Below are 15000 nucleotides of genomic sequence, written 5' to 3'. Positions count from 1 at the left end.
GTTTACCTATACTTTAGAAACTATACAGATTGACTAGGAAAATACTACATCACATGTTTGACAACTACTAATAGCCTTTATATTCTTACCTTGTTAGACTGGACAGCCAAAGCTTGTACTGTCTTGAAAGGAATGTCAACTGTCAGGAGGAGCTGAGGATATGGCCGTCCAGATACACTCCTCACTTTACAAGGGTCAGGCTCATGGTTTTTGGTCATTCCACACATCAGTTCATACTCATAAGTAAATTTTCTGTTTAGAATAAAATAGAATATATCTCAAATAATGACAATGCATTCTAAGATATCAGAAAAGTAATTATTTTGTATATTTCAATTCAGTAATCTGTATTATCACCACTGGACAATAATTTTTCCAACCTATCACCCTACCCCCTCTGGATTTAATTACTGCCTTCCACCGAAGCAAATTTTTAGCATTGATATTCCAAGAGTTTGATTTTACACACCAGAATATGTATCTTATACTGCCATATGCCAAGTGGATAATTAGAGTAGTTATAGTTACATAAACAGATACAAAGAACACATATATAACAAATCTAAGGTGGTGGTGGTGGGCAGGTGGTGGTGGTGGGCAGGTGGTGATGGTGGGCAGGTGGTGGTGGTGATGGTGGGCAGGTGGGCAGGTGGTGGTGGTGGTGATGGTGGGCAGGTGGTGGTGGTGGTGATGGTGGGCAGGTGGTGGTGGTGGTGGTAATGGTGGGCAGGTGGTGGTGGTGGTGATGGTGGGCAGGTGGTGGTGGTGGTGATGGTGGGCAGGTGGTGGTGGTGGTGATGGTGGGCAGGTGGTGGTGGTGGTGATGGTGGGCAGGTGGTGGTGGTGGTGGTGGGCAGGTGGTGGTGGTGGTGGTGGGCAGGTGGTGGTGGTGGTGATGGTGGGCAGGTGGTGGTGGTGGTGGTGGGCAGGTGGTGGTGGTGGGCAGGTGGTGGTGGGTAGGTGGTGGTGGTGGTGGGCAGGTGGTGGTGGTAGTGGTGGTGGGCAGGGGGTGGTGGTGGTGGTGGGCAGGTGGTTGTGGTGGTGGGCAGGTGGTGGTGGTGGTGGTGGGCAGGTGGTGGTGGTGGTGGTGGTGGTGGGCAGGTGGTGGTGGTGGTGATGGTGGGCAGGTGGTGGTGGTGATGGTGGGCAGGTGGTGGTGGTGATAATGGGCAGGTGGTGGTGGTGATAATGGGCAGGTGGTGGTGGTGGTGGTGGGCAGGTGGTGGTGGTGGTGGTGGTGGTGGGCAGGTGGTGGGCAGGTGGTGGTGGTGGTGGGCAGGTGGTGGTGGTGGTGGGCAGGTGGTGGGCAGGTGGTGGTGGAGGTGGGCAGGTGGTGGTGGTGGTGGGCAGGTGGTGGTGGTGGTGGGCAGGTGGTGGTGGTGGTGGGCAGGTGGTGGTGGGCAGGTGGTGGTGGTGGTGGGCAGGTGGTGGTGGTGGTGGGGAGGTGGTGGTGGGCAGGTGGGTGGTGGTGGTGGGCAGGTGGTGGTGGTGGTGGGCAGGTGGTGGTGGTGGTGGGCAGGTGGTGGTGGTGGTGGGCAGGTGGTGGTAGTGGTGGGCAGGTGGTGGTAGTGGTGGGCAGGTGGTGGTGGTAGTGGTGGGCAGGTGGTGGTGGTAGTGGTGGGCAGGTGGTGGTGGTGGTAGTGGGCAGGTGGTGGTAGTGGGCAGGTGGTGGTGGGCAGGTGGTGGTGGGCAGGTGGTGGTGGGCAGGTGGTGGTGGTGTGCTGTTGAGTGATCCCCATATTCTGTTCTGGCTGTATTTTTTAAGACTCATTATACTGCCATAGAAATTCTATAGCTCTACCCACCATCCCTCTTCCCACCAATCACGTAAATAAGCTAGACTATGCCCAACCCCTACCCAAAATGAGAAACTATCAGTGGCAGAGTCTACATCACAGTTTTGGCCTCTGTGGTCCTACCCTTGTCCTCCATAACCCCCTATCCTTTACTTTAGTTTACCTTGATGTATCTACTACTTGACAAGTCATCTCTCTTTAAAGAGTGCCCACTGTGATGACTGCAGGTGAATTGCAGTTCTACAGGGGAGAAGGGGACACTCCCCAGCCGGCAAAGGACAGGCCTAACCTCTGTTGCTGCTACTCAAGTGAAGCGAATCTTGGGTGTCATATGTTCTTTGTTCTAAATCCTCGACCTAAGGGAAACTGGCAGCTGTGTCGGGAATTTGGGAAAAAGGCAAGCCTGCTACAGTAAGCCAATCAGAGAGACATGATGTATCTGGTGTCAACTAGTCAGGACTCAGTAGTGCGTCAATAAGATGTGCCTGCTGGTGACCAATGAGGATATTGCTGCTGGATCTTTTATGACCCAATCTGGGAAGTATGCACTGTGCAAGTTGTGCAAGTTGCAAGTCATGGCTGCTACAGGTATGCAATCTCTCACCAGATCACCTTCAAGCTGCCAAGGCTGAGTTTCACCATATGCTAAATCATGGCATCAATGTCCAGCACTTGGTTGCCTGAGTTGGCGATCACGGATTGTGCAAGTAACAGGTCCTGTACCAGTCTCACGGTGCAGCCGTTGGTTTGGACACATGGTCCCGCCAACTGTACCCCATGATCTGGTGCAGGGATCTGTTACTAAAGGGATCAAGACAGGATTCCAGAGCACAAGATAGTGTCCAAGTTTCACTACCATAGAGTAAAATTGGCAGTATCAGGGCCTTAACATAACTTGGTCCTTCTGCACAGGTACCGGCATCTCCAAATACTCTTGTCGAGAGATTTCATGAACCCTGCTGCGAGGCCAATCCGTCTACTGACTTCTTGGTCTGACAGCCCAGAGTCGTGAACTGCACTACCGAGGTATATAAAGCTCTCTGTGACTTCGATGTTTTCACCGCAAGCACATACCGACTGCACAGGGTCTCCTAGTAGGCCCCCAAAATCCTGGATCTTGGTCTTGGTCCAAGAGACCTCTAGCCCCAGGGGCTTTGCTTCATTGCTAAATGCATCAAGAGCCGCCACTAGGCTTAGGCTGTTTGCTGTCATATTAGACCTCAACCATGACTTAAAATGACACAATGTACTAAAGGTAGAGGTGCTATGTAGTTTTAAATTTCTCTCAAGGTTTCTTGTTTACAACACACTTCCAAGCACCAATGGAAGACTTCTAAATCTATGCATAAAGATCAAAGAAAAGCATAATGAAGCTTGCGGAAATTAGCATTTCACTTTCATAAAAGTTTACTGCCTATTCTTCAGTAGCTTCAACAATTATAGTGAAGTCAACACAAAGGGTTTCAGTGCTGATACATTCATAACGAAGCACCACATATTTCCTTCTCGAGGAATTTTCACTTGGGAACACTGCTGCCCCCACTGCCAATGTTGTTCTCTTTCAAGGCACCATAGACCAAGCAGTAGTAGTAGCAGAGCAGCTAGTAGAAGCAACACTCCAAAGTCTTATTTCAGGATGACTGCAGTCTACAACTACAGCAGGTCCCTCTCCTGAATGACACTACCATCATTTACTGGCCATCCATACCCGTACATCCCTCCTGCTCTCCAACTATTCTTTCCAACTAATCACCCAGAATTGGACTTCAGCCTCAGCTACAACAAGACCAACCTCTCTGATCTTATTTAATCCTTTTCAACTGGGAGCTTCACTGCCAGGACATGGCCCAAAATCAATCATCTGGCCCAGCATCAATCATAAAATCTAAAACTGGAGGAAAACCTGCCTATCGCTGAGAGATTCACCCGAGGCATTTCCTATCAAGGATATTACTACAGTCAACATCACTAGCTGGGTGACAAGATTCCAGACACCTACAACAATTGTCGTTGACCGTGGCCACCAGCTTGAGTCTGCACTTTGGGTGGGTCTCATGGTGCTCCTGGGTACCAATCAGATATGGACCTCTAGCATCCATCTTGGTAAAACATTTTGGCCAATTTTGCATTTTGTGGGTAACAGCAAACATTGTTGAATATCAACTCAATGCACCAGGAAAATACTGTGCTCATTTTAGATTTTTTTTGTGAAATGTCTCTGCTTAGCCACAAAGTAGTCAATTAGTAGACCTTGTAAACTTGTCTGATTTCATCTTTCCTTGAATTTTCAGGATTTTTTTTTTTTTTTTTTTTTTTTACTAATGCTATTAATATCGATGAGGTTTTTATTATAGACGTAATAGCTACTATAATATTGTTGATATTAGTAGTGGCAATATAAGATAACATTAAATATTTTTGAAAATCAAGGAATAGGTAAATAGGTGAGACAAGTAGTACTCATTATTGGCTCATTGGCAACTTATTACAAGTGCAGCCATCCATGTGTAAAAACAATTAGACAAGTAAACTCACAGTGGGCATGGCATGTACATATATGCCATGCCTGTCAGGTTTGGATTAACCCACTGGCGACCGGCATGTCACATACGTCCATGCTATGCCCAATGTGAGTTTACTTGTTTAATTGTTTTTACACAAAGATGGCTACACTTGTACCAAGTCACCCGTGAGCCAGTTATGAGTACTGTCTGTCTCGCCCGTTTACTTTTTTCTTTGCATTACAAAAATATTTTGTTATCTTATTTTGCTGTTACTAATGTTTATGGGTGGGTGCTTCATGCTCGGGATGATGTGAAGCGATGGTGTGGTAGCCTAGTTAGCGTTAAGTGCCTGCTTGCATGCCTTCCCGCTTTCAGCTGCCACCGCTGGCTAGCCTGGTGCGAAAAAGGGAGCAGCTATGCATAAGACTCCCCTGCCAGCTCATAGCCTCTCCATCATCAAGACTTCTACAGTGCCTCCTCGTGGCCACCCATGGAAACTAGGTACCTTGCAGTCTTAGGCTGAACTGTGGAGGCTCTTGGAGCAGCAGGAGGCCCTAAAGGTACGGAGCTATGGCCCACCGGCGTGTGGATACGCCCTGGCTTCGTACTAACTCCTGTCCCCCGCGCCCCCTGGGGTTAATGGGCGGCTGTGGGGAGGCAGGCCTTGCCAGTCGGCCCCCCCGAGATAACCACTGGCAAGACCAATGTAGATGTTGACGCTGGGGGGAGGGCTAAAGTCCCTCCTACCCGGCAAGTACAGCGGGCTGTGGGTCCCTCTGGGTTGGCGACCGCTGGGACTCGGGTGGGGAGGGGGGGTTACCCCAAATCCCAGCTGGGTCCCAGCGGCCGCCAGCCTGGCGTGATGCTTGTGGGGGAAAGCCCCAGGGAGCCCTGCAGGTGGATTATGGGGCCTGCAGCCAGCCAACCTCCTCTATATGGGGCGGCGTCGGTAGGGGTGGCAGAGGTGGCGCCCATCCAGAGTGACTGCCCGAGGTTAGACCTCAGGCGGACTGTCAGGGTGGGGGCTTGGAACATCCATTCCCTGCGACAGGACGATCGGTTACCACTACTATCGAGGGAATTGAAACAGCTGAGAGTTGAGGTGGCTGCTCTCTCGGAGGTGAGAAGACCTGGCAGTGGCACGATTAGTGTGGGTGGCTACACCTGCTACTGGTCGGGCCGCAGCGATGGCCACCATCTCCAGGGAGTAGCCATAGCCATCTCCAGCAGACTTCAACCCTTGGTAGTTGAGGTCACTCTAGTTGATGAGCGTATCATGGTATTGAGACTGAAGCTTTCATTTGGCATCATGTCTCTTGTTGCTGTATAAGCTCCTACGGATGTATATAAACTTGAGGTGAAAGAGATGTTTTACGCCAAACTTGCATCTGTGGCAGACAGATGTCCTCGGCGAGATATTCGTATTGTGCTGGGCGACTTCAATGCGGTATCCGGCTGTGATCAAGCTGGCTACGAGATGTCTGTCGGTCCTCATGGCTCAGGAGCTGATGCTGGCAGCGAGAATAGCCTCCTTTTCCGTGACTTTGCTAGGTCCCAGAAATTGAGGATTTCTGGCTCCTGGTATCAGCGTTCTGACCCGCATCGCTGGACTTGGTACAGCGATACAGGAAGAGTGGCCAAGGAGATCGACCACATCCTCGTTAGCACTTGATGGAGGATCCTCCAGAACTGCAGGGTATATCGAAGCGCTGAGTTCTGTGGAACTGATCATAGAATAGTAGTGGCTACTCTCCGGGTCCACTTTAGAACCCCCCGTCGCCCAAATGAACACCCTAGGGTGTTTCATTTGGACAGATTGAGGGAGGACGAGTGTACCCGGGGGTTTGCCGAGGCTATCTCTGGTCGTCTCACAGCACTCGAGGGCCAGACAGACCCTGTTCTTATGTGGGATACCTTCAAGCGTGAAACGCTTGATGCAGCTCAGGAATCCATTGGTGAACGCCCAAGAACAAGACAGAATTCCATCTCGCAGGAGATGCTGGAAGCCACAGATGCTTGTCGTGCGGCTCGACTGTCACGGGATCGCACTTTGCACCGCTCTCTGGTGCGCAGGACTAGGTCACTGTTGAGAAGGGATAAGGAACAGTTTATCAGTAGTCTTGCAGAGGAGGTCGAAAGCCATTTCCTTGTAAATGACCTTTGTCCTGCCTACCAACCTCTGAAAAAGCTGAACTCAAAGTCCCCCTCACAGACGGCTGCAGTCTGCTCAGCAAGTGGCCAGATAATCTCAGATCCTGATGGGGTGGGTGTGCGTTGGGCTGAGTATTTTGAGCAGTTGTATAAGGTTGATCCACCAACAGTTAACATGGATGCGGGTAATGTTGAGACTCCTCTGCCAGATCCACCCATCAGCGAGAATCCACCCTCCCTGACCGAAATCAGGGGGGTGATCTCCAAGCTGAAGAGTGGTAAAGCAGCAGGTGTCTGTGGCATCCCAGCCGAATTGTTAAAGGCTGGTGGAGAACCTATGGCAAGGGGCTTGCATGCAGTCCTGTCTGCCATCTGGCAGACTGGTACCTTTCCCCCTGACCTGCTGAGGGGTGTGGTCATCCCTCTCTGGAAGGGGAAAGGGGATCGGTGGGACTGCAGCAATCACCGAGGCATTACACTACTCAGTGTATCAGGCAAGGTACTCGCACACATCTTACTGAGACGTATCAGGGACCACCTGTTGAGGCACCAAAGACCGGAGCAATCTGGTTTCACTCCTGGTAAGTCCACAATAGACCGCATCCTGGCGCTTTGAATCATTATAGAGCGCCGTCGTGAGTTCGGACGTGGGCTGTCCAAAGTCACTGTGGAGCAACTCTGGGCAATATCAAGGTTACAGACCTTGACTTTGCCGATGATGTTGCCGTACTCTCTGAATCTCTGGAAACCCTTGTGGCGGCTCTTGATGCATTTAGCAATGAAGCGAAGCCCCTGGGGCTAGAGGTCTCCTGGACCAAGACCAAGATCCAGGATTTTGGGGGCCTGCTAGGAGACCCTGTACAGTTGATACGTGCTTGCGGTGAAAACATCGAAGTCACAAAGAGCTTTATATACCTCAGTAGTGCATTTCACGACTCTGGGCTGTCAGACCAAGAAGTCAGTAGACGGATTGGCCTGGGAGCAGGGGTCATGAAATCTCTCGACAAGAGTATTTGGAGATGTCGGTACCTGTGCAGAAGGACCAAGTTACGTGTTTTCAAGGCCCTGATACTGCCAGTTTTACTCTATGGTAGTGAAACTTGGACACTATCTTGTGCTCTGGAATCTCGTCTTGATGCCTTTTGTAACAGATCCTTGGGCCGGATCATGGGGTACAGTTGGCGGGACCATGTGTCCAACCAACGGCTGCACCGTGAGACTGGTACAGGACCTGTTACTTGCACAATCCGTGATCGCCAACTCAGGCTATATGGCCACTTGGCTCGACTCCCACAGGATGATCCTGCCCATCAGGTTGTCTCTGTCCGAGACAACCCTGGGTGGAGGAGGCCTGTGGGACGACCGAGAAGGTCGTGGCTTGGGCAAATCGATCAAACCTGTCGTGAGAAACTAGAGATGGGCCGGGCCCCTGCCTGGCGGCTCGCCATGAGGGATCCTCGTAGGTGGAAGCGGAGGGTGGATGCGGCTATGCGCCCCTGCCGGCGTTAGCTCCATAATAATGATGATGAATGTTTATAACATTATAGTAATTATATTGTTTATAATAAAAATAACACCATCGATATTCATAGCACTAGTAAAAAATATTTTTTTTCCTGCCAATTCAAGGAAAGGCGAAATCAGCAATCAGCAGAGCCATCTATGTACAGAGACATTTAACAAAAATATAAAAAATTAGCACAGCATTTTCCCATTTTTTATTCATTTTCCCCTGCAGCAATGGGTTAACAGATGGGTAATTCACAACAGCAGAACACACAAAGATAAAGGTTTAGTGCTATTGGCAGAAAATGATTCAAACAATTGTGTCTGTTTATCTATGTATTTCCTTGTAAATTACACCCATCATGACCAGCTCCCCCCTGAACCCCCAGTTTGGAGCACAGAAAAATCCAATGGCACCAGTCAGGTCAATCCTCCATTTAATTTATATTTGTCTATAATTCTCAATATTGAACATAGATATGTCATATTCATGCTATGATTATGTTATTACAGTAAATCAACATCAGAACTGCCCTACACAATCCTGAAACTGTATATTTTTCAATGTTTGGGATTATCTTTTAGATCAATACAACTTTCATTGTGAATTAATGCATATATGAAATGTTCTAGACAGGAATATATTTTTAAATATGAAAAAAGTAACATTTTGAAATAAGTCTTTTATAAAATGCTGTACCTACCAAAACCAATTATTTTGATTGTCTTTCCAATAGATTTATTGCAAAGTTCATTAAATTAGCTTTATTTTGATATATAACATTGTTATATCTAGTAAATAAATAAATAAATAAAATAAATCTAGAAAAAGTTTCAAAACTTCAAATTACTGTATGTCAGGTTGAAGATTCTGAAACCCTATTGAGCTCAGAGAAAAAATTGTGAAGCTGAGCCCAGTCGACTGTTCTACAAGAAATCCCACCTTTCAGACAAAGAGGCAAACACAGCTGCAACCCAGTGTTTTGGCTGCTCCTCAGGAAGCTTGCCAAGAGCAAATAGTATAAGTGCAAAGCTATCATCTGAAGTCAATGCACTAACCTTTACAATGCTGATGTTATCTTATCTGAGTCTTTGTAGAGATATTTGGCATATGTCATAATGCATCTACCAGTGGTCTTTTGGACCCGACTTTGGATATCTACTAGATCCTGCTCAACTGGTATATGATCTTAGCAAGGACACCAAAATCACAATTAGTGATACATATCTTGTGTAATGTGTTGTGCACAACTCAAAGCAGAAGTTTGTAGATAGTTTGGCCTGGAGGCACAGGAGTCAACTAGAGTATATAAAGAAGCCAGTGCCTGTTCAGAAAAACCAAGCTATGTATCTTCAAGACTGATACTGCCCTGTTTTGTTAAGTCATAGCATAAAGTCTGTGCCTTGGGGTCTCCCCTTGATACCACTTGCAACAGGGATATGCATGAAATCATAAGGGACAGGTGTCAGGACCTCATATCAAACTATGTTTGCATTGTCAGACCAGAATAGGACACTTGGCTTGTGTCCATGAAGATGATCCCGCCTAACAGGGGGTCTCCCTGTCAACCTTACCCTAAGTAGAAAAGGCCTGTGGGACAACCAATTATATCACAACTTGGGTACAACAAACAAATCTGACGTGATGAAACAGAAATGAGTTGTAGACCAATTTGGAGGTTTACCAGAAGTGACCCTCAGAGCACCCTCCTCAGAATTAGCCACACTGATTGACAGACAGTGAGCGACCAAATTTCAGACACTAAGGAAAATTAAATATATTATTTGCAATAGGAAAAGTATTATTTAAAACTGAAAGCGTGAGTGCATGTTGTCAACTATCATAGGAAAGTAGGATCATTATCTTACATTTGACAGCACAAAAATGAAATTATCATTATTATGGGGTTAAATAATGACTTTTTTCTCTGAGGAACTTCATAGGAGTAAATATTTAAGGAAAAATAGTAACAAAACATGCAATTTATGTAATTCAATACTCATGCTGCACAGGCACACCAACATTCTATTTATATTGACCATTGAAGGAAAAATGAAACAGGCTTCAAAAGTCATTTGTCAGTCACTTTAATACTGTCTGCTGAAGTGAAAATAAAATAGCTTTAAGTCCTTTTATTATCCATCTAATACTATTAGAGAACAAAGGAATAAGAATAGATTTGCTACTGGTGCTTAATATCCACAAAGCCTACTTTTATGTTCAACTTAAGTGGCAACTCAGGATCAGTTAGCTGGAAGATTAATGATTTTGATACACCCTACCGAATGCAATACTTGTAATCATGTACATATAACAAAATTTACATAACCAACAAAGAGATGTGTTCTTCTCACTTACTTGGCTGTGAAAATAACTCTTAGCTTCGGTAAAATCTGTCGATCATACTTGGCCGAGACCTTGAGGGGTCCAATGCTGAGTGAATGAAGATCATAATACAGTGGTTTTTGAGAAGCACCCTTTGAATGTTTGGTGTCTGCATCACTGAATGGAATGCCAAATTCTGAAGAAAAGGTGAGCAGAGATTTAACAGTTATCAATTTCTTCAAATCATTATCATATCGTCAGAGATTATTAAAAACTGAGCAAACACTCCTGAAAAGAATATTCTATTAAGAAGCTGATGAGACAAAGAAAAAGTCAAACCAGTCATACTTTCATTATAACGATTCTTTGTTAAATAAAGTAATGTCAACATCCTCAAAACTGACCATGTACTTTTTTTTTTTAATTATCTAAATAAGCCCCTTACCTAAAATTCACTAAAAATAAATAATATTAATTAAAAGTTTTAAACTGCTCATTTGACCAAGGATAAATATACAAGTATGGACATGTGACAATTTTCTTACCTTTTTCAACATACTGTTTGACTGAAAAATCATATAAACATTCCTTCATCATTTCCATCTGTTGATTCTTCCTGTCTTTCTGGTCATAAACATACATATCTTTTGTTGACATAATATGCAACCTGGTTTTGGTTGCCTCTTGAACAATAGGATGCACTTCCATATCTTGCACATTTTGAAAGTATTTCAGATATGCCCTATTACAATATGGTAAGTACATATCATCACAGGTCTGTGACTTAACATCTATGACATCAAGTGATTTTGTAAGAGCATGAATATTTGTTTCTGAGTAACTCTTACGTAATTTACAATAATCATATAAAAACTTGCCCCTACAAAATCTTTTTATAACTGCATGAACATTATTGCAATCATGAACACACATTCTTCTTGGGTTTCCTCCTTTGCCATCTAATACACTATAATTTACCTCATTTCTCTTCCTCTTTGAGCTTACATAGCTATATGGTGGTTCATAAGTGGGATCATCTCTCTCACCCAACCTGCTTCCTCTTACTCGGCTACCCCTCTTCCCACGAGCTCTACCCCTTCCACATGATCTAATATTTCTATCCTTTTTTAATAGACGCTGTCCCAAATGGTGCTCTCTTTCTACCCATGACAATTTTTGCCGTTCCTTTAAGAAATCTAAACACATTATACAGTTCCTAGCAACACACTTGCTAACGTGTTCTCGAAAAATCATCCTAAGACGAAGAGCCAAGGCTTGAGCACGTAAAGTCTGCAGGTCAAGCACACTAAAATAACCCCTATGAATTGCCTGTGGAGGAATATTCAACCTACCCAAAATGGGTTCTGGAATATCTGGGAAGCGTATCCTCAATTCATCTTTCAACACTCTGCTGAACTTTTTATGTACCAAGTCTGGATGTGCCTTTCTCTTCAAAATATTCTGTTGCAGAGACTGTACTATCTTAGATTTTAGTCTTGGTTCATCCATGTATGGTTTATTTGGACAAATATTCATGCATGATTTTTTGGGTATAGTTGGTAACACTGGCTTTGATTTAGTGCTGACAAATATTTTCACTGGATGAAGAACATTTGTGTTCTGCTCAAGAGATACTTTGACAGGTGTACTTGATGAAACATTGGTCTGACTGATTTTGGGAGCAATTGGATGCATATGACTTGACCAGGATGGCTGTTGTTTGTTACTAGTTTGGTTTTGAGCCTTACTGTTGTTCAGGACCCCATTTGGTAAATGAGGGCAAGAAACCATATTGGCAAAAGCAGGTGTTTTGTATGCATTTTTGGTATGTGTTATAGTTGGTACCACAACGTAATGCGGTTCAACTGAAGTTACTGGGCTCAACGAAACTTGCAATACAGATTTTTTTATTGGGATTGCAGCCAATGAGTCTGGAACAATCATTTGTGTTCCATTTTGAGAATGCACTAAACGGTTTCCTTTCTCTGGTATATAGGGCAGGAGTGTGCACACTTGTGGCTTGGTTAACATGGGATTTCTTATATCAACCATTTTACGATATTGAGAGGGAAGAATTGGAGCGAGTTTGGCAATACATCCTGGACTGGCTGCAGGAAAAAAAGAAGTGATACTTGTGGGAGTATTTGTTGGTATAGTGACACTAAGGCCTGTCTCACCGATTGGCAGGACAAAGCTACTGGATTCAAGCAATTCTTCATTTGGCCTAAAAGGGGCCTGAGGAACCAGATTATTCTCCAACACATATCTATCACCAACAATTTCCTGCTTTGCCAGTGATGTAACATCAGTTCCCTGAGATAAACTAAACTGATCAGGATTAAAATCTTCCCTCACGGGCCACAAACCTGTGCCATCTTGATTTTCCAATCTTCTCTCCTTGTCCAGAACAAAACGAAGTGTCCTTATCCGCTTCTGAGAAATATTTTCAACTACCTGTCCTCGAACAACACATCTGATTGGTTTACATATGGACTGCACCTTAACTTTAGCTTTTTTTCCTTTTGCATTGTTCCTACGTGATTTTTGACTTGCAGAATGCACCTGGAAGATTGTGGGCTTCAATGTCTTCTTTTTCAGCGAAGCTGAAGAATCAGAAAGCCTATTCCTTTCTTGTGTTACATCTTTACTAAGTAGCTGCTCCATATCATGTGACAGATTGTTGCTGGTAGCTATGAGCACCTCTCTCTCTCCATCCAGTTCACTTAGGAAACCATCTAATATTTCATCTGCAGTGTTATTGTTTTTAGTTGGTGTCATGGAATTGTTTAGGATAGTTTTCAGATTTACATTTTCTTTAACAGAGGTAATGCTGACACTAGAATCAGGATTACTGCGCTCACTCTCAACATTACACATAAAGGAATCTAAAAGGGTATCAAAGTCATTCATATTACAGGATGGATTTTGAAAAACTGAACAGCTAGATTCCCCTGAATACTTATGAGTAATAGCAGGTGTAACAACCTTAAATTCACTGCAATTGTTTGCTTCTAAGAAAAATTCAGAAAGATTCACATTAGTTTCAGTTGCATCACTCTTTGATCCTGATATGTTGTCTGCTTCTTGAGGAACTTGAAAGGAAAGATCTTCAATAGCTAACTGAAACTGGGTTGAAAGAGTGCTACTACCAAAGAAAGAATCTGAAGTAAGATTCATAAAGGAGGCAGTCCCCGGTTGTTCTGAAGAAAATGCTACTCCCTCTATACAGGTTTCTTGAGTAATTCCATGTAACTCCTTTGTATCACAAAATGCATGTTTTGTTTCATTTACAACACCTTCACATTTCATATGAGATGCATTTTCGTTTTTTTTTTCCTCTAGTATATGCTCTGTCCCTTGAAAATCCTGCTGAATCAACTGCCTTTCATTTAAAGAGGTTACATTAAAAATAGTCCCTGATTTTGGCCTATTACATGCACTTACCAAATCATCAGTAGCACTACTCTTTGGGAGCTGTACACAAGTACAGCTTAAGAGCAGAGGAGAAACTGATGGCTTTGGTGTTTGCATAGTCCACACCACATCACTGACAGTTTTCCTCTTGGTACTTCCTGTGACAGGTACAGATTGACTTTTCCAAGTCTCTTTTACTTTTGTTGCTACATTCTCTGTCTCCAGGGTTTGCAAGACATCCCTTTTACTAGGTCTAGTGAACTCTGAGAGCAATGATGAGACAAGTTCTGGATCTGACTCATAATTATTTTTGTCAAGTGAGTGTATAGGTAATGAGTAGTTACATGTAATTTCAGATGGTCGAAGAATTTCAGCATCAGATGGCATATGAGGATACATGGAAAGCACATTTGGAATATTTGGAATATCTGGAAATACACAGGTGCTCTTAAATGGTTCATCCACCAAAAGATAACTCATTTCCCTTTGTTCCTTTAAGTGATGCCCAATATGACTAGTACCAAATAGTGTTTCTTGACATTTATTTTTATCCCAGCTATCATTACAATCCTGTAGAAAATTTGAGACTTGATCAGGCTGTCTTGCAGATTTCTGAGTCTCTGTTTCTTGAACAGATCTCCAATGACAATTACCAATCTGCATTTCTTCATGACCACTGAAAATACCAGCTGGATTTTGCTGAAAAAGGGCACTCCCTCTATTTGCTGGTACATCTTTTTTATTACTTAAGTCAGAAAATATGTTTTTAAGCTGAGTAACATCTTTCCCTTTCATTGCATCACATCTTTCTATATTCTGAAAAGCATTTGTCAAATGAAACTGTTTCTCTTCTGGTAAATTCTGGGTAATCCTGTCCAAAGTAGTAGTTTGTAGTAAACTCCTCTGTGTCTCACTGCCATTTCCTCCAAGATGAGAAGGAATGAAAGATTCATTTGAATAATCCATTTCATGCAATGGCCCAGCAGATGTAGAATTATCATCAATGCAATCATAATTCCCTATTTTATTGCATAATACATTCATGGCATTTCCAGTGCTCTCACTTTGGCCAAATGTATCAACAGACTCTTTCCCTGTATCTTCTGTTCCAAATATCTGATTTACAGTATTACTTAGGATATTGTCTAAAGTAACACTAGACATTTCTACCACTCCAGATTCACTAATGCAATCACTGGAAGGTTCATTCTCACAATTCTCTTCAACAGACAGAAAACTTAGTAGAGTTTCATCATCTGTCAGGTCTAGTTCAAAAGCTTCTCCATTTACAGTAGTGTCTGGC

At 44.1% G+C, this 15000-nt stretch overlaps 1 protein-coding gene across 2 annotated transcripts in view; it reads right to left on the bottom strand.

The window, feature by feature from the left end:
- The window catches only part of LOC125027619, a 95587-nt gene that overhangs the window by 60096 nt on the left and 20491 nt on the right, over positions 1–15000 (bottom strand). For both annotated transcript variants that reach the window (XM_047616741.1, XM_047616742.1), the window contains exons 3-5: positions 10829–15000; positions 10317–10479; positions 90–252 (exon numbers count right to left, since the gene is read on the bottom strand). The exon at positions 10829–15000 is cut by the window's right edge and continues 469 nt beyond it. In XM_047616741.1, the coding sequence (XP_047472697.1) occupies positions 90–252; positions 10317–10479; positions 10829–15000 (4498 nt within the window). The remainder of the gene's footprint in view (positions 1–89; positions 253–10316; positions 10480–10828) is intronic.

This window comes from Penaeus chinensis, chromosome 7, assembly GCF_019202785.1.
Source record: "Penaeus chinensis breed Huanghai No. 1 chromosome 7, ASM1920278v2, whole genome shotgun sequence".
Classification (NCBI taxonomy): Eukaryota; Metazoa; Arthropoda; class Malacostraca; order Decapoda; family Penaeidae; genus Penaeus; species Penaeus chinensis.
The sequence above is the reverse complement of the archived record's forward strand: the minus strand, read 5'-3'. Positions and strand labels throughout refer to the sequence as shown.